At 31.0% G+C, this 19,088-nt stretch overlaps 4 protein-coding genes and 1 long non-coding RNA gene across 14 annotated transcripts in view; 2 read left to right on the top strand and 3 right to left on the bottom strand.

Moving 5' to 3' along the window:
* Positions 1 to 259: 259 nt before the first annotated feature.
* On the bottom strand, positions 260 to 3,518 carry zda (peptidyl-prolyl cis-trans isomerase zonda). 2 transcript variants are annotated; one of them, XM_088184943.1, is made up of 7 exons: positions 3,333 to 3,504; positions 3,030 to 3,164; positions 2,752 to 2,960; positions 2,543 to 2,684; positions 1,249 to 1,416; positions 947 to 1,183; positions 260 to 689 (listed from the first exon to the last, which is right to left on the bottom strand). In XM_088184943.1, the coding sequence occupies exons 1-7, from the start codon at positions 3,477 to 3,479 to the stop codon at positions 609 to 611; spliced, it is 1,119 nt and encodes a 372-aa protein (XP_088041069.1). In that variant the 5' UTR covers positions 3,480 to 3,504; the 3' UTR covers positions 260 to 608. The 2 variants fall into 2 exon arrangements, with proteins under 2 accessions (XP_088041069.1, XP_088041070.1); XM_088184944.1 differs by lacking the exon at positions 260 to 689 and adding an exon at positions 803 to 850 and having other exon boundaries at positions 3,333 to 3,518.
* Positions 3,519 to 6,498: 2,980 nt separating this feature from the next.
* On the top strand, positions 6,499 to 7,929 carry SrpRbeta (signal recognition particle receptor beta). Its single transcript, XM_088184215.1, has 5 exons — positions 6,499 to 6,642; positions 6,858 to 7,024; positions 7,083 to 7,222; positions 7,295 to 7,426; positions 7,495 to 7,929. The coding sequence occupies exons 1-5, from the start codon at positions 6,579 to 6,581 to the stop codon at positions 7,706 to 7,708; spliced, it is 717 nt and encodes a 238-aa protein (XP_088040341.1). The 5' UTR covers positions 6,499 to 6,578; the 3' UTR covers positions 7,709 to 7,929.
* Positions 7,930 to 7,941: 12 nt separating this feature from the next.
* Positions 7,942 to 12,184, bottom strand: LOC148235945 (translin-associated factor X-interacting protein 1-like). The gene is made up of 12 exons (XM_088184842.1): positions 12,149 to 12,184; positions 11,935 to 12,081; positions 11,740 to 11,874; positions 11,621 to 11,671; positions 11,288 to 11,460; positions 11,053 to 11,228; positions 10,752 to 10,987; positions 10,507 to 10,679; positions 10,250 to 10,445; positions 10,030 to 10,185; positions 9,791 to 9,968; positions 7,942 to 8,120 (listed from the first exon to the last, which is right to left on the bottom strand). Exons 1-12 carry the CDS (start codon positions 12,182 to 12,184, stop codon positions 7,942 to 7,944), a joined length of 1,836 nt encoding a protein of 611 aa, XP_088040968.1.
* A 126-nt stretch (positions 12,185 to 12,310) lies between these two features.
* Positions 12,311 to 13,775, bottom strand: LOC148235944 (uncharacterized). The gene is made up of 2 exons (XR_015809414.1): positions 13,557 to 13,775; positions 12,311 to 13,086 (listed from the first exon to the last, which is right to left on the bottom strand). It is a non-coding gene; the product is annotated as an uncharacterized LOC148235944 (long non-coding RNA).
* The window catches only part of RanBPM (Ran-binding protein M), a 45,472-nt gene continuing 39,960 nt past the window's right edge, over positions 13,577 to 19,088 (top strand). For 8 of the 9 annotated variants that reach the window (XM_088184937.1, XM_088184936.1, XM_088184935.1 and 5 more), the window contains exon 1: positions 13,577 to 13,781. In XM_088184937.1, coding sequence (XP_088041063.1) covers positions 13,592 to 13,781 — 190 coding nt within the window. In that variant the 5' untranslated portion in view covers positions 13,577 to 13,591. Of the gene's footprint in view, positions 13,782 to 14,415; positions 14,539 to 19,088 lie in introns of those variants that run through there. The other variant, XM_088184938.1, reaches the window with a different exon arrangement.

Raw genomic sequence — 19,088 nt, 5'->3', positions numbered from 1 at the left:
ATAAGTAATTTAATTTACAAATATACAATTCATAATTAGTCCTTTTCGTCTAATTTTACATTATTTGTATTGAAATATTGTAATTATCTACTTCAAAATAGATATTAAAAACGTTCTATCTACAAAAATTTCCTTGACTGAGGTTATTTTGTTACATATTAAATATCAGTTAATTATCATTTAAAATGCAGAATAACAAAAATATAACGCACCACGGAAGATGCTAATCTGTATTTTGAATTGATTATTGAAAAACAAATGTTAAGTACTCATTTATTACATCAAGAATTTGTTCCCAACAGAATTAATAGCATTTACTATAAGTCTAAATTACTTTTAAGTTCGAATAACAATGTCTACAAATATATACATTATAAAGTATGCTTGAATAAATAAATTTCTATATGTTATAAACATATACTTTTTAAATATCATGTATTTGGAAGCAAAGTAGATATAAGTATGAGTTTTTAAAATACACAAAATATTTTTTATATAAAAAAACGTAAAAAAATAATAACATTTATCCTTAGTTTATAAAAGTTGATTAATAAACAAATTAACCTTTAAATCCAGAAAACCTTATAACTTCAAAGATAATAGAGGAATTAAACAAATTTATATCTATACAAAGCGACACTGATAACACCGATTGCGATGCTGAAGACCACAGAGCTCCACACCAATATCTAGAAAAATAGAATACAATATATTAGTGCTACAGACATTGATATATTGCAAAGGTATCAGAAAATGCATTTTAATTATTATTAGCATGACTTCTCCACCCACATATATTATTTACCTTTATTAAATAAATTTAATTTACAAATTAATCTTCAGAAGAAACCTATAACAAGGACTCGAATTAATATTTTTTACTCAAAAGCCCTATCGGTGACTTTCTAAGGTTTATTATTTCAATAAAACGAAGAGTCAATCTCACCTTCTTTCCACCTTTCTTCTTCGGTTTGTCTTTATCGGGAGCTGCTTTATTACTTTCGGGAGTTTTGTGACCACCTAACATCTTACGAGCTAAATCCCTCTCTTTCTTAATATCTTTCACTTCGCGTTCTTCAAGTTTAGCCAACTCGGTTTTAATGGCGCGATCTTCGGGAGCAAGAGCATAAGCTGCCCTAATAGATATCAAAGCGTCGGAGACTTTATTTTGATATGATAATATCTGAAAACATAGTTTATTATTAAATGTAGGAAAATAAAAATAATTAAAATTAATCGTCATCGAACCTTTCCTTTTCGGAATAAAGCTTTCACATTATTTGGCTGACAAGTCAATACAGTCTCAACACTTGTCAAAGCAACATCGTAAATTCCTTGTTTCATTTGAGCAGCTGCCATATTATTATAAGTCTTCATTCTGTCTTCAATCAGCGACATTAAATCCTCGGGTGTAGGCTATAAAATATTTATAAAATAAATAATCAATTTAATATATAGTGGTTTCAGTATAATAAAACTAGTTTAAAGCAATTTTCGACAAGCATTGTGAGTCATTTTCATTATATAAATCGTATGCCGAGTACGATAATGAAGTTTAAAACTAAAAAATAGAACAGTTTTAAAGATATTACTAAATTTCTGTATTTTTATTCTGAAGTGTTTTTACTTAATTGTAAATATCTCCCTTCTAGTTGGAAAAGTATTTTATATTAAATTAAAGGTGATTCAGTGCTCAATTTTACATAAGAATTGACTTAAATGTTATAGGCCAGAATTTTTTTTCAATTTGTAAATTAGCGTGAATAGTTTTAATGCACAATGTTATTATAGTGATCGAAGAGATAAGAATGAGAGTCGTTGTTTTAAATGTTAACCATTTTAACGTTCACTGTTTGTTCTCTCTTGTGATTGATTTTTTTTGTATTTTGATTCATTGTATAAATATCCATTTTAATACAATAAATGAATTAGAAAATAAAGGCAAATTAATATCCCACCAATATTTATCGACATCGGTAAGTGACCACAATGATTTCACTTATAAAGTGTCATTAGGGAAACTAAATTTTGCTTCATTTAAATAGGTGTACATTATATGCAGAGTAAAGGTAGGGCATTGGTCAAAATAAGCCTTTTTTTCTATTCATATTCAGTAAGAAAACGTATAACAGCTTGACACTTGCTAACATCAGGACTCTCGAAAGAGAGTGAAGAGAGATAGATCAGAAATCAGACTTGAAATATACAAGAGTTTGGCTGAAATCGCACCATGTGCAGAGATGTCATTTCAGCTTTTTCCAGGAGAGGGAAAAAGTTGGGCATTAATACTTTTTAACAATATTACGATTCACAATAAGTAAGAATCGAATGAAGCATATCTAAACCGAATTTTAGCCAATATGAGAGCGCAAATAACAATTATCCCTTCTCAGAAGTCAAAAATCCACATCAAAAGCAATAATATCGTGTCGGCGCGAGAAGTGATAATTGTTTTTGCGCCCTCCTATTGACCAAAATTTGGTTTGAATATACTTTGACCAATACTCTCATATCAGAAATGTTTAAAAAAATCCATACTCACAGGTAATTCTCCGCTTGGTGTAGGATCAGTTATTCCACCTTTGCTTTCGTCCAAATACTCCAAAGCCTTTCTATAACATTGAATAGCCAAGGTTGGTTCTTGCATGGTGTACCACCAATTACCTCGTTCTCGTTTCTTATTTCTATAAATATATTAATAAGCATATTGAAGAAATGAAGCAATTAAAATATTTAACAACAATCACGCACCCTATAAGTTTTCGTTCACGTATACTCAACATCTCCAACTCCGGTTCTTCTTTAAATTTAACAAGTTCTAACGTATATTCTAAATCGGCGTTGGGAGGTATATTCGGAGCTAATCCGCATTCACCGTAACCGAAGCGAGGCGTCATTTTAATAAGTGACGTTTCTCCTTCGTGCATCAGCGCCAACACCAAATCGAGACCTTGAATGACCTTCATAAGCAAAAAAATAGATCAATATTTAGCTAAATATCGAATAAAATAATGAAGATGAGCAATCACCTCTCCATCGCCGAGTTGAACCTCGTAATTGCGTTGTTGTTCGATCACTTTGCCGTTTTTTAATTTTCCTACATAGTTTAATAGGCATACGTCGCCTCTTTGAGGTTTCAAGTCATCGGTACCTTTGCGAATGATCTGAAATATTTAACGTTATACATTATAAAATTTGTATTAATCGACTTAAAATTACCATATTTAATTAATCTAAATGGTTACGCGCGGTTCACTTTTAATCAACCTCATAGTGATAAGCGACAATCAGAAAGTTTCTACTCGATAACACGTTATTGAAGACCCATGTACCTTCCGAAGTAAATTTCCACTGCCCAATACGTCCATCCATTCTTGCTCATCTTCGGGCAGGGGAACCTCGTCCAAAGAATCTCTCTGAAAGTCAGGAGCGGCCGCTAAATCCTCGAAAGAGCTGCTGTCACTCTTTTCCTCCGCCATGTTCGAATGTTAATATGTAAGTGTTGCTACATCGAAAAATCAACTTTCGTACGTTGAAAAATAAAACCTTTTTTATGACTTTTATTGAGTTTCTATACAAAAAATTCACTAATCGGCTAAATGCAACTCTACACTAACTTAAATATTATATATAAAATAAAAATTACATATTGTGCAGATAAATATTTTTCTACATTTTCTTCATGAATAATATTAGTTTAAAGTAAATTACTCGTTACATTCTGCACGATAAAAAAATACTGTGATGTTATTGATTTCATTCATTTTCACGCGCCCATCAGAAAACTTTGCAAGAGAAATGGGTGAGTATATCCCCTTTTCTCTCGCACGATTTCGCTTGTACCTGTGCGAGCGAGATGCACAAGTGCGTGTGACAAAGTGAGAAAGCTAAGGCAAGGTACTTTACATAGACTCTAAGCACCTTGCCCTAGCTCTCTCACACATGACACTAAAAGCAATTGTGTTCATAGTGAGATGAGCAAAGGTCTAAATATTGGTTATATTTTGGATAAAAGCTATCAACATTGAATTTAAATAATACTGTTTTGCTCCAACCATTCTCTTCTGAAAGTTTTAATTGATTGCTTACAGCGAGTGGTAGATACTGACTATTCATCCTTTCTTTAAATTTAAATTTTCTATTTCTGCAACTACAGAAGACCCCGCTTAGCGCTGTTTCGGTTCAACGCGGTTTTATTTGAATAGGGTACTCCTCAAAAATCGCACACCGCGTGGGATTCCCCGATATCCAAAGCATAACGCGGAAGAGTAATATGCCGATCGCCGCTGATAAGAGTGCATCGTACATTTATATATAACCCATAAATTATTAATTATTTAACATTTGTTGCCGTTATTGTAAGTATAAATAGATGAAATACAGTGAATGATTTGGTGATAGGTAAATATTACAATTTTCAGTTTTATTATGGGTGATAATAAAAAACACGAAAATAAAGCGACAAGAAAGAGCATTTCGCTGGACACTAAAATGCAAGTACTTAGACGATTGAATACTGGTGAACGTCGGTCTCAAATTGGTGATGAATTGAACTTGTCATCTTCAACAATAAGGGCAATTCTTAAGAATAAAGAAAAATAGTATCATCAGCAACTACAACTACGACAACTTTTTCAACTAGAGTTTCCCGTTCTAGAAATCATACGATAGAGGAAATGGAAAAACGACTTTCAATATGGATTGACGACGAAATTGAACTCAATAAGCCATTAAGTCAAGCTATTATATTGGAAAATTCCAAAAGTCTTTTTCGTCACATTCAGGATGAACCAGGCAACACAACTGAAACATTCGTTGCAAGCCGAGGGTCGTTTAACAGATTTAAACATCGTAATAGCTTTCGTGGCTGAATTCCCAGCGATATTAAAAACGATAATTGAACGAGGAAACTATCCCCCAGAATTAGTGTTTAATATAGACGAGACGGGCTTATTTTGGAAGAGGATGCCAAAAAGAACATTTTCAAGCAGCGAAAGATCGCTTAGCCCTTTTACTGGGTGGTAACGCCAATGGAAACTTTAAGTTAAAGCCCCTACTTGTGTACCACTAAAAAAATCCTAGGACGATGAAAGGAATTTCTGAAGCAACTTTACCTGTGATTTGGGAGTCCAATAAGAAGTCGTGGATTACAATGAAGATTTTTCAAAATTGCATTTCAGTCGAAGTGGTTTTACTGCCACCTAATACAACTGCCTTGATCCAACCGATGGATCAGGGTGTCAGAACAAATTTCAAGGCATATTTTTTGCGGCGAATATTTACTCAGATGTTTGAGAAAACAGATGGACAAGAAAAACAACCAATAAGAGATTTTTGGAAGAACTACAACACCTAGATGCTGTAGGAAACATAAATCTTTCTTGGAATGAGGTGACAAAAAAATGTTTGAAAGGGGTTTGGAAGAAAATATGGCCAGATCTAAACAAATAAGATGACACTATACAAGAGATTGTTGATATCAACGAAATAGTGATTAGAAGAAAGAGCAGAAAGTTTTTCTAATGATGAACTCAAGGAATTGGTGCACCAAGAAGAACACAAAAATATTGAAAGTAGCAATTCTGAAGAAGAGCAAAAAGAACTTCAATGGCATTTCTAAAATCTAATTTAGACACTACAACGGAAATTATGGACCAATTTATTGAAAATGACACGGATTTTGATAGGAGTTGAAAGGCAAGATGGGGTGTCAACTTCTTACACAGCGCAAACGAAAAACGCAAATGACATTAGACACGTTTTTGATAAAAAGAAAATTGGAAATGCGGAAGAATCTGAATGACCTCAAACGTAAACGATGACAGAATCTCCTTGATTTTTTTCGATTTGTCGCATCGAGTGTTTGTTACTTGACGCACTTTTAAAGGTTGGTTTAAAATTAATAATACCGGGTGTATGTTTATTTATGTTTCTATATTTGTAAGAAATACATTTTTGTTGTATTGATATAAAAAAACATATTTAATAATAAACTTAATTGTCAAAATACATATTCATTATTAAAAATTTTCCCCTAATCTCAATATTTACATGGTGACATAACCTCGTTTAACGCTGTTTCCTGTAACGTTCTGCCTTGCTGGAACGTATCTCCGCGTTAAACGGGGTATTACTGTACTTCAACAATAGTTATATTATCACTTTCAATATTTGTTTTCACGAGGGTAGGTCAATAAGTCTTTACAAAACAATAGAAAAACACACTATTTTGGGTTGATTCATTTTTATTTTTCAATATATAATAGTGATACTAAAATGAAATTAATAATAAGAAATTATTTTTTTAATGATAAATATACATTTCTTCACTATTTTATTAAAATTTAATATTTTATTTGTATTTTTTATAAATTATTAATCCGAAATGTGTTATTAAAAAAGGAATTGTATTTTTATATAATAAAATAAATTAGCAATGTTTCAAAATATATTAAATAATATTATAAATTATAATATGAAATGTAAAATAATGTTCCACGTTTATAGCCAGTGTGGAATTGCATTTAGGCCAAAACTGTAACGTCAATCTTATCCAGTTGGATATTTTAGCCGCGACGATGACTGAAGATGAAACTCGACTCATGCTCTTCGTGTCCATAATCACCTTTGTCATTACTATACGTAAGATTTTAGATTTTAGCATAATTAATATTTTTCATCATGAACCACATTGTTTCACCTGCCTATATTGAAAATACATCAAATTCGTAATGCTATTCACAAGTTATGAATAAAACTTGTATTAAAATACTATTTTTGGCTTATAAAACTAAAGTACAACGCTTAAAATAATCCGTTCCAATATAATTTACTGATTTGATATTTTATCGTTTCAGTAATATATTTTATATGGAGTCGACGTCGCCAAGCTCGCCGAAGCGTCCTTCTTACCGGATTGAGTGATTCTGGAAAAACACTCATATTTGCGCGCCTATTGCTCTCTCACTTCGTACACACTCACACTTCTATAAAAGAAAACATTGGCGATTATGCTACAGACAAGGTATACTCTTAAATGCGCGTGTAACATATTCATTTAATATTTAAAATGTGTTTTTTAGGATATCCTTCAAGTTGTGGATGTTCCTGGCCACGAAAGGGTACGGTCGCAGTTGTTTGATAAACATAAGGGATTCGCACGTGGAATTGTGTTTATCTTAGATTCAGTCACGCTGCAGAAAGACGTTAGAGATGTTGCCGAGTAAATATTATAATAAATTTATTATATTATAATTGATGATTTATTAATAATTTGTTCTTAAAATTATTTCAGATACTTATACAATATACTTTCTGACAGCGTTATATTGAAGAATAGTCCGCACATTTTAATATTGTGTAATAAACAAGATCAGCCTCTGGCGAAGAGCAGTCAGATTATCAAGTCTCTTTTAGAAAAGGAGATGTGAGTGTTATTAAATTATTTCTATTTAACTTGTTTTGAGCTATTATTTATTCCATTCAACTTTTTAGAAACATCGTTCGTAAGACAAAGTCGAGCCAGTTGCAATCGGTGGATCCGAATCAGAACAACAGTAGCACTCACATCGGTAAAAAGGGAAAAGATTTTGAATTTTCTCATATGAATATGGACATCGAGATAGTAGAATGCTCCGCAATCGACGAGAGCAGCAGCAAGCCGGCCAACATCAACTACGTATCTAAATGGTTGAACAGAATCGCTTAAGCTCTTCCCCAGAATCTTTTAAATTTACTTAAAATTAGATTTAAGATCAAACTTGTAAGGCTTATCAAATAAGGCATACGGATGCACAAAGTGTTCATCGGTAACCTTATGTATTATTTTGTGATTTGAAGACTGCCCTTGAGGTGTTTTATTGCTTATGTGGAGTTCATGTCATGTGTAATCGTGGAAGTTATGCAAAAATAAATTATACTTAAAATAAAGCAATTTTTTATTTATGAACATTTCTTCTCTGGCTTTAGTTTTGTACGCTTGTAATGAGCGCCCACTCTTTGTATGTTTCCGGAAGAAAGCTTAGAAGCCAATGCTCTCAAGGTCATCGGATAAATCATATTTATATCGGTGCTTTTATTGGAGAATGCCCATCTTATGTACGACTCCATAATTACATGATCTGAAATTTATTTTAATACTTAGTTTGATTATTTAATAATATTTATAGTTGAAAAACCCAAGGCAAGAAAATGTTAATTGACATAAACGTAGTTTTGAATTTTACAAGAAAATTGTAGCTTATTCCAAAATTATGACTGACTCATTCTGTAATAGGTAAAGGCATTTGAACAATCTCTTTAATTGAAAAGATCATATCACTGCACATTAAATATGATTCATGTAGCATCGGAGATAATCAACAAAAACTAGCTCGTATATTTCAAGTTGGAAGAGAAGTGAGAGTTCAAAATCAAATTTCGAATGGAAGTTCTCGATGAATGTTCCGTTTGGAAGTACTGAATAAAGAGAAGAGACTAACATGTAGTTGATTTAGGATTGAGTACTGTTTGATAACAGATTTTTATACAAAGTAAATAATTTATCAAAATGTGCACAGAAAAATGCAGGTATCAGTATCAGTCGACGAAGTCAAATTAGCGAAGGCGAGTCTTGAGAGTTCGTTGAGTCACCGTCGATCCGAGTGGCTTTGTCGAGCGAGTGGTGATCAATTGGTGGAAGTTTAGACGAATGCCAGATTAGACAAATTGAGAGCTAATTGTGTTCATGTCTAGCTCCGATTCCAGCTCTTTTCTAAAAATTTCAAAATGGCTGTCTGATAATTACGAAAGATAGTTCAAACAATGCTTATTCGATGCTAGACCATTAGTGTTATTTTTCGAAGTTTATCAAGAAAAGGGCTTACAGAAATTTTGTGATAATTTATGGTAATTAATGGCGAAATCGAAATATTAAAGAAAACGACCCTCGACTAGCTAACTTTTGACCCCTCCCCCTGAAAAAAACTGAAATGACACCCCTGATTCTAAATCAGATATTCTCAGGTTTCCTTCAAAGAAAATCTAAAATAAACAGTCTCAAATCTACCCTGAAAATATTTTTTTAAATATGTCATTCCAGCGAAATTATATCAGAATACATTTTCACTGGTAGATGAATTTTTACCAGTGAAAATATAATTTATCTGGCAGGTGATAGTAGAATTACAAGATCTTAACTTTCCCATATGTAGTAATATATACATTTACATACCTATATAAATGTTACAGTGAATGTGTATTTTTCAATAAAGTTATATTTTCACTAGTGTAGTCCAAATTTATTTTTATCAGTAGATATATATTTCTACCAGCAAACATATAATTTAACTAATAGGCGCCATTGAAATTATACGCTGCTCTAAAATGTCGATGAAACTCAATTTGATAGTTGCGAAACCTCAAATTGAGAACATGTAATCCTTTTTACAGTTATTTTTACACGGAACTATATTTTTAACATCTTCTTATATTTCATAATTTTTATTTAGAATATATTTAAAATAATACACTTAGAGATTAAATGTCCCATTTTTGCTAAAATTGTTACACAAATCATATCTATTATCAATAACTAATAAATTATAATTTTGGTTCTCATAGAAAAGTTCAGTTAACATAGTTTTCACCTGATGATCGATTCTACATCGAGCAATATGAGTGGGTTCATTTGCAAGATCACACAAAACCAAGTTCAATGGATATTACTAATATCATATTACAACTAATTTTAGATTAAACATATCAGTTAACACGTTCTTGCCTTCAGATCTTCGTTTATATTAACACTTACCAATATGTGGATCGAGTATAGCGAAAGCTCGTTTAAGATTTTCGACCGATATGAATTTATTATAGTTTTTCTTTCCTCCCAATTGAACAATCACTTCTTTGACATATTTCTCTTGAGCTGCCTGTTGCTGTCTAAAGAATTCCTTAGCAATATCATTTCTATCAAAGCCTTCTTCATCCTAAATTATTAATTCATATTAATGTATGTAATGTAAAGATTATTATGTTTTATTGCTATACCTCTAAAATTAATTTATTAACATGCACTTCTACAAATGAAAGCTTAATTTTTCCTTGTTTCTTAATCATATCCATTATGCTTTTTATATCAACGTCCAGCTTCAAATAAAATGTTTTTCTCAATGCCTTTTCTATGTCATTAATTAATACATTCATCTAAAAACATGAATATTAAATATGTTAATTGTTTGTATAACACTATTATAAAGATTCATTAAACCTGTTCATTAGACGTTAACTTTAACAAGGCATCTTTGAATTTTATCCACTCCAATTTATGAAAATAATAGACGTCTTCACTCAACGTTCCATTTAAAACGCCCCAAAATAGTTTAACTTGCTGATCGGCCAACATTCTTTTACAACCCCAATACAGATTATATGCCCATTCAATTCTCACACTTTCGTGCTCATATCTATTGAAAAATATTTATTTATTATGAAAAAGAATAGCATTTAATTAAATTCCCAATATACCTTTCAATAAAATAAGACTTCAAAAAGTCCTGCATTTGTACTTTCTCTTTAGTATCGGTCATTTTTGAGTTCCAAATATCGTTAATTAAAATGCTCAGATCACGTCGCGATAGTCTCAGATTCCTTACTTGACCTTCGTGTTGTAAATATTCTGGTACAATCGGATCGAAACCCTAATACATATTTTTTTAATAATATCACATAAATTATTGATTAATTAAATAATTTTTAATTAAATAAAATACCAGTCCTTCAAAATATTCTGAATATTCTCTTTGCGATATCGGTCCTAATTCTTTCAGTATGGTTTTTAGATTTGTTTTACTTGAAGTTCCGTTCGATAGCTCACCCCATCTTTTACCGCCTCCTCCGATATATTCAGCGCATACGTTCCACTCAGGACGAGGAGTGCCGGCAAGCTTCAGTTCGTCATAAGACTCTTTCATCTCTTCATATGCTTCCTTCAATTTGATAAACTCATCTGAAAGATTGTAATTAAATATAACTACAGTACCTTTATTGTATTGTTATAATAATATTAATCACCGTTAACTATATTAAACTGCTCCGTTATACTACTGAGCTGTTTTGAAGCTTTATTGAAATCTTTTAGTTTGCTTAAAAAATTGCTTTCTAATAATTCGTATTCTCGTCTAGGCACTGAATATTTGTACTCCTCTACAATCGAATTAAATTCTATCGTCAATTTGGATAAATCTTTCCTATAAGATAAGTATATGTGTTTCAAAAAATATAACTTAATTATCAAATGTTAAAATACCTGCTTTGTTCTAATGCCAAGTTAAGTACAAATGGATCATGCGTATTATCTTTTTCATTATTAATTAATTTTGTGTTCTCATTCTTCAATTTCAGATTGTCGAGATATAAAGTGTAACGAGCTTCTCTTTCAATAGTTAGAGTAAAATAATCTGCTAGCGTTTCTCTTTCCATCTTTAAGAAAATGTCTTTATTTTGTAATTTCTATTTGCAATTTATATATGTGAGTGTATATATGTACATTATACAATACCATTTCTTTTTTATTAATCAGTAAAACATTTTCTTGTTCAAGTTTATTTATTTTTTGCTTCAAATTAATATTCTCATTTACAAGAGAATCTATAGTGCCTTTTTTATTGTCTTTTTCATTAGCCATGACTCTCTTTAAATATTAATAAATAAAATTTAATAATGAATCAATAATAAAATAGCTCATTATCTAAACTTTACCAATAATGTTGCATTCATTTTTAAACGTTTATCTCGCACTGTTATTGAATTTTCATAAGATTCCTTGATATGTGATAAAAGCGATCTGTATGTTGAAATGTTGCACAGGAACGAATCGAAAGAATTTCTATAAACCTTAAATACATAATTATGTAATAATAAGAACAAGATTTTTATTTAAAATAATAGTATTACTTGTAAAATCTTATCATTATAAACTTGTTCATTTTCTAATAGTTTGCTGTCGTTTTTTTTAATCAATTTTAATTCATTTTCAATTTTCTTCTCAATTTTGTCAACAAATTTAGCTTTATGCTTAGATAGATTAATTATAGGTGATTTCTATAAATAATTACAAAGTAAAGTTTATAATATATCATATTTTTATTATAAATAATTATTATTTTACCTTTGCATCTTCTTCGATAGTTTCATTCGCCTGCATCGCTAATGTTTTATCTATAGTTTTACAATTTTATCCTTGGTGATTATCACTATTGATAAGCTTATCTTATGCATTTCGAATGATTTTATCGATACAAAGAGAAAAGATAAATAAATAAAATTGTCATTTTGAGATATTTTTATTTTATTTTTATACATTGTACAATTTTGTTTAATAATTACACTACTGTTTAGTTATTTTTCCCTTTGAATATATCGTCGTTATTTATTATCTTGTTATTTTATCATCTCAATCAGATCATTGTAAGTTTTGCTTGACTTTATAAAAGTAATTAAAAAAATAATAATAAAATAGGGCAAGTGAGTTATAAAAAACCCTAGATACAGGAACCTTTATTAATAAATGTAGATCCTCATTCAATGTTTTATAAAAATGTATTCAAGCAATTCATATTTTATATGAACTCGGATTTATCTGATCTCGGAAATTTTAAGCTGGTGGTATTTGACATATCGTCCCCATGATTTCCTACAATATATACTAAGTTATTCCATAAGTGTACAAGCAACACGATTTTCGCCTGCGCCTTGGTTTTCTATTAACGAAATTCTGCCACAACGCATTGATGTTAATAGATTAAACAATATTATTTTCTATATTTTTTGCCAAATCTTCCCATGCTTGACAACTAAGAATATAATGATTTGGCAAAAAAATATGCTTGACAACAATAATATAATGATTTGGCAAAAAAATATAGAAAATAATATTGCTTAATCTATTAACATCAGTGCGTTGGACAACAGCGGTGGTGCTTCGTCCACCGTTCACTCGTATACATATATTTAAATAACAAACGTGTAATTATTTTATATCTTTCAATAAAACTACATTTGTATGTAATTGCCATTCATCACCATCCGTCCGCCAAAATACTAATTCTGAAAAAATAAAATAACTCTTTATTATAAGATAAAATCATTTTACTAACTCATCATAAAATCAAAATACATAGCACTTGATAAAACGTTTAAACACGAGATGGCAGTGTTGTAGGATCCCTCTCTCCAATGAAATTCCAATGTCATAGTATCTATTATAAGCAATGGGGGGCCGTTGTGTGAAATGATATTTTAAAATTTAAAACATGGTCTTTAGCTTTAAAATATTAAAATTTATGGTAAGATTTGTCTTTGTAATGATTATAAATAAATTTTAGAAACAATCACCAAGTGCTGCTCGGTAAATTAAAAATCATCTCATTTCTTACAAAACAAAGGATGTTATTTGACATAAATATTTATTAAATTTTAGCAATTGATAATATAAAAAATTGCACAAGAAATCCACTTTGCGCAATCGCCTTGTCCGCGCGTTCGCGAGCGCCGCCAGCACGCAGTATTGCCAGTACCTCTGGGTCGACGTGACGTCAGTCGGTGGTCGGCGATGGCGACTGGCGGGTGGTCCGGGGGCGGTGGGGCCGCGGGGGGCGCGGGGGCGCAGCCGCCCGATCGACTGCGCGCGCTCTATCCCAACGTGAACGAGAACGAGACGCCTCTGCCGCGTTCGTGGAGCACCCGCGACAAGTACAACTACATCGGACTGTCGCAGAACAACCTCAGGGTGCACTACAAAGGTACGGCCGTCCGCACCCCTGCGCCTGGCGCCTGGCGTCCGAACAAAGGGCGAAAACGGATCAGCTGATCGGCGCGGGTGCACTGGGTGCGGGTGCAGCGACGAGCGCCTGCGCCTGCGCCCCGAATAAACAATATTTATAGACGAAACGCGTCACACGACTCGACGGTCTAATTCGAGATAAATACGCTTTTTTTGATCCGCGGGGCAACAAACTTTGTCTATTGCTATCTGCGAATGCGCATATAAGTCGTATTATCGAAGCTCTTTTTTTCAATCCAATCATTTTTGATGACACGTAGCTCTAAAATGATATGATAGTTGAATTTATGTAACGCGCAAATCTGCGTCGGTGGCGATCCACCGCGTGCAAAAGCAAATCCGCCATCTTTATTTGTGACATTTTTTAGACAATGGCAATACTGAGTTTGAATATTTGGTCGCGTTCGAAGCTAACGTTGTCCGTGCGTAATTTATCAGCTGTTTATATCGTCGCGGCTCATGGCCGCCGCGAAAATCGCTTTCGACCTCCTGTTTGTGTGTTTTGTTTTCGATCGTACGCGCGTCGATTTATCAGCTGTTCTGGTCGATATTACGTCGCTCGCGACTACCTTTGTTTCGATGTCAAAAATGTCAGTACGATTCCAGACGAGGGTGAGCGGACGTTAAACCCGCAATAAACGTAACCCTACCGGCTGGCGGGGAGAGATCAATGGTCCTGCCGAAGTGCCGATTCGAGTGCACGCAATTTCACTAGGGTGAATGCCCTTCTTACCAATATTCGCAGCGACTCCCGCTTGCACGGGAGCTTACTGAGCCTTCCAAAAAAACTTTTATATTTACCTCCAATTATAAATGATGGACACAAAGTATGCTATGTTTATTTCCTAATCTGTTACTCCATGCTTTCAACTGGTGGTAAAAATTGAAAACTTGAAAGAAACTGCCAATTTACGCCAATACGCTGTCATACACGTGAGAACTAGACGAAATACATTTATTTCAATAAGAGAAGTCATAAATTCGCGTCAAAAGCAATAAAATCGTTCATTCCCACTATGATGGCGACGAGAAGTGTGATTTTAACGTAATACACTAAAACCTAATTAAAAAACAAACAATTATATCGCGTCTAAAGCAATAAACCGTTCCATCGCCGTCGTAGTGTGAACGCTCGGTAACCGGTGCAATATATGGCCTCACGAGTTCATTTTAAACATCTCATTATTCTGATTATTTTTCTCGCTGCATAGTAACAAAATTGAGACCACTTTGCCATTAGGCATCGAAACTAGAAACTATAACTGCGTTAACCGTTGATAGACATTTTTAGTGCGTCAGTTGCTAATATCACATTGCTACGTGTTTGAAGATTAACTTTTCGTTGATTGTTTTAAGTAAACACACGTTCTAAGTAAATTTAAGAATATAATGATTTAATTTACACTCGTTATCATATCATAAATGAGGATTCTTTATAAGGCCAAATATGGCACTTCGTGCATTAAGTACTGTAAATATGTATGGCCATATATGGTACAACATGCAGTATTGTTTATTTTTAGGTAAAATTGATCCAAACATTTTTATTGACAAATGTTTTTTTAACTTACCCGTATTTGTCAAATGGAGCTGAATTTGATATTTTTCACAAAACTTCATAATAAATAATTTAAATAAAGAAAATAATAATATAAAATGGATCAGAAACACTGTCAACAGAAATAGAAAGTTTTGATTTTATGTAATATTTATTTACTACTGACGATGGTTCAACATGTGTGGAAAAAAACAATGGGTACTGCACAGAGGTTTATGTGAAAGCTCTTGTTTCTATGTTCATATTTTTAATTAATTTGTATTTTCTTTTGTTCCTAATGTATCGATTGCCATATATTGCTCGATGAATATTATAGAAAAGTGCCATATATGGCCTAATATATTTTTGCCAATAACATTTTAAATAATAGTCAAATATGTTTTTTTTTATTTTTCCTCAATATTACCTAACATGTTTTATAACATAGCGAAAAATTAGTGTTGCCCCCAAGTCCAAGGCATTTTTAATTAATACATTTAATTACATAATTTAATGATCATTGATTAGAATCAATACAAAATAACGTTTATTTTGACAGAAATAACTTTAGAAGTTAAATTACGTATTTTTAATATAAATGGTATTATGATAATTTTAAAAATATATTTTTTTTTAATTATATTTATTTATTATTATATTTTTTTTACTGATTTAATTTTCATAATTGATATTAATTTAAGAAATGTTATAATATTAATATTATTAGATTAATATTATAAATTAATAAACAATTTTTATAAATAATAAAGTTTATTATTTATAAAAATTGTTTATTAATTTCTTCTTTTATTAAATTATATAGAGATTATATAATAAATGAAATATTTAAAATACGATTTATTTATTTGATTTTATCCAAAATATTATTAATTTTAAATAACTTGAGAAAAAAAGTCCGGAGACTATGGAGAGGAGCTGCCAGTAAAAAACAAATGTCCAATACGTGTGGACAAAAGATTCGTAAAGGTTTAAGAACAAAAACAATACAAATTAATTAAAAAATGAAAACAATAACTTTCTAATAATCCTCTGTGCAGTATCCATTGGTTATTTTTCCATACATGTTGAATCATCGTCAGCAGTGAAAAAATACTTTTTTAAAATCAAATAGATTGGCATGGTTTCTGATCTCAACAATGCTATCAATTTTATGATATTCTCTATTGTATTTGAATTCTTTCCTCCGGCTTTTTTTTACTTAATGTTTTCTTGTAATTCTAGTGGATCTTGTTCTACTTCTGATTCCGATCTTTAATTTATTATAGTCAGGTACAGATCGTCTTCGCTTGTATCGGGTATGTTAAAAAATGTTTGGATCCATTTTACATAAAAATAAAGAATACTGCATATATGGTTATATATATAGTATATTTATAGCACTCAGTGTATAGAGTGCCAGATATGGGAATATTGCTATATTTAGCCTTATAAAGAGACCTAATGATATGATATGATAATGATTATAAAATTAATCAGTATATTCTCAAATTCACTTACCAATATGTACACAATCAACAAGAAATAAATGTTCGAACGCGTAGTAGTATGACATTACTTCAAATGACTACCAACGGTTAACGCAGTTTGTAGTTTCGATGCCTGATGGCAAAGTGGTCGCAATTATGTTACCAATGATGTCACTGTATTCAGCGAGACAAAAAATAATCAGAATTTTTTTTTTAAATTAGCCATTTCTGAGGCCATATATGGCACTGTATGCGATAAAGGGTGAAAAAAGTAAAAAGTATGATAAGGTGAAAATCTCGAGAACGTTACAGTGTACTTACACGTACTGATCGATGCTCCACAGCACTATCAATCAATCACAGGGTAGAATTTTAAAAGCACGTGTTGAACGATGTTATTGCGCACTGACTTGAAAATATATCAGTTTTAGTTTGAAAGTTATTAGCAATAGTAATTCGCGGAACATAGTTTGATAACCATCGAGAAGATAATTATAAATAAATTAAATATTTTTTCTTTTTTGAATTTTTAAATTATGACCATTTTTTGTAATAATTTGAGAACTATTCATTTTTTTAATTAAATGAATTATGAGTATTCGTTTTAATAGAATTGTAATATATATTAATTGATTTACTTATTATAAATAGCTAATACTAAATTGATATTAGTCATATTATGTATTGGGTGAAGTAAAAAATATATGCAATAGTGCAATAAATTAAATCAAGTTTATGCAATAAATTAAAATTATGCGTTCCCCAGCGCTAATGAGTTAATCTAATTTAAAAATTACAAATATATTTAGCCATTATTTTTATTTTGTAAAGTTTACTTTTTGAAATATATATTATAGATTAGTATTATTAGTTTTTAAATATAAGATTCTATCTATATTAGCCGTTATATTTGATGTGGCAACTATAATTGGGGTTTAATTAGAACATGGTTGATTTTTTACGTTCATGTTTTAATAAAATGCTTATATAAATAAATATATAGTTAGAAACGGAATTAATTTAATGATTGTTTTCTTAGTATACTATCAAAACGTAAAAAGGATCAAAACACACAAATGTTATATATATACCAAGATTCAAAGTTATTCTTATAATATTAGGATGAATATTTAAAAAAAAATATTACCTTGTAAAGTATGAGAAATAATGACAATTATTCAAAACGCAAATGGATATTCTGGAGTTAAAATAAATATGTCTGTCAAAATTATAGATAAATTAATTGACTATTATTTTATTGAAATATTAGAATTCCGTTATTATTTTTCATATCTTATCTTGTTTTTTATCATTAAATTAATTGGTTTTCATAAATAATATAAATATGTATCAAAAATACATATAATAGCATTATTTATAGAAATATATTATTTAAAAGAAATTACAAAAAAATGCAAATGCCAAATATTCCAGCCGCGATTTGTGTCAGTGTGTAATAATACGCATAAAATAATTAAAAAAGTAGTCCTGTGTAAGTTTTTGATATATAAAGTATGCTTAACTATACAACCATTATGCTATTTAATAAACCCCATCTTTAGTTGATGTGTGATACGATATTCAAATATTACACGTGAGATCCCGAGGTAAACATTTTTTTAATGTCCTTTGATATTTTCAAAATCTTAAAATTCCCGGGATTCTACTAATTTTCAATCCCGACTCCCGGGATTGAAAAAATCCTCGGGAACAGCACTCACCAGATATGACTCGCTTAATATGTACGCCTAGCAACTACATGTTGAACGAACTATAATTTGATATTTTCTAATTGCTTTTATATAGTTGCTATATTGTTGGAACTTTCATATTACTACTTTTTTCCAAGATTTTTTAGACATCAGTCTGACTAGCGAATAAATCCGAGATATATATTCAAGGTCATTTTTTTTAGAAACGTTTCAGAAGACCCCCTCTGCAATATGTAGTATCTGTATCTAAACTACACTAACACACGCACGTGATAAAATATAATAAATTATAGATATGCAACTCCTACAGAAAAATGCAGTTATCACGTTTCTTGCTTGCTGGCTCTATATTTTCTAGTCTTTTTCTACCAATGTGATTGTTTGAAAGAGCACATTAAACAAGTCTTCATTCACTAGGATAAACAGTTTATCTTTAAATGTAAATGGCATAGCGTGTAATCAATGATTTAAGCTATTTGTGAATCGATATCTAATCCGTTTCAGTTAACCATTCAAGCGTCTTCTTACGC

This window comes from Plectrocnemia conspersa, unplaced genomic scaffold (genome assembly GCF_051122295.1).
Source record: "Plectrocnemia conspersa isolate PC_06_02 unplaced genomic scaffold, ASM5112229v1 ptg000004l, whole genome shotgun sequence".
NCBI classification, from domain to species: Eukaryota; Metazoa; Arthropoda; class Insecta; order Trichoptera; family Polycentropodidae; genus Plectrocnemia; species Plectrocnemia conspersa.
This window is presented reverse-complemented; position numbering and strand designations above follow the sequence as displayed.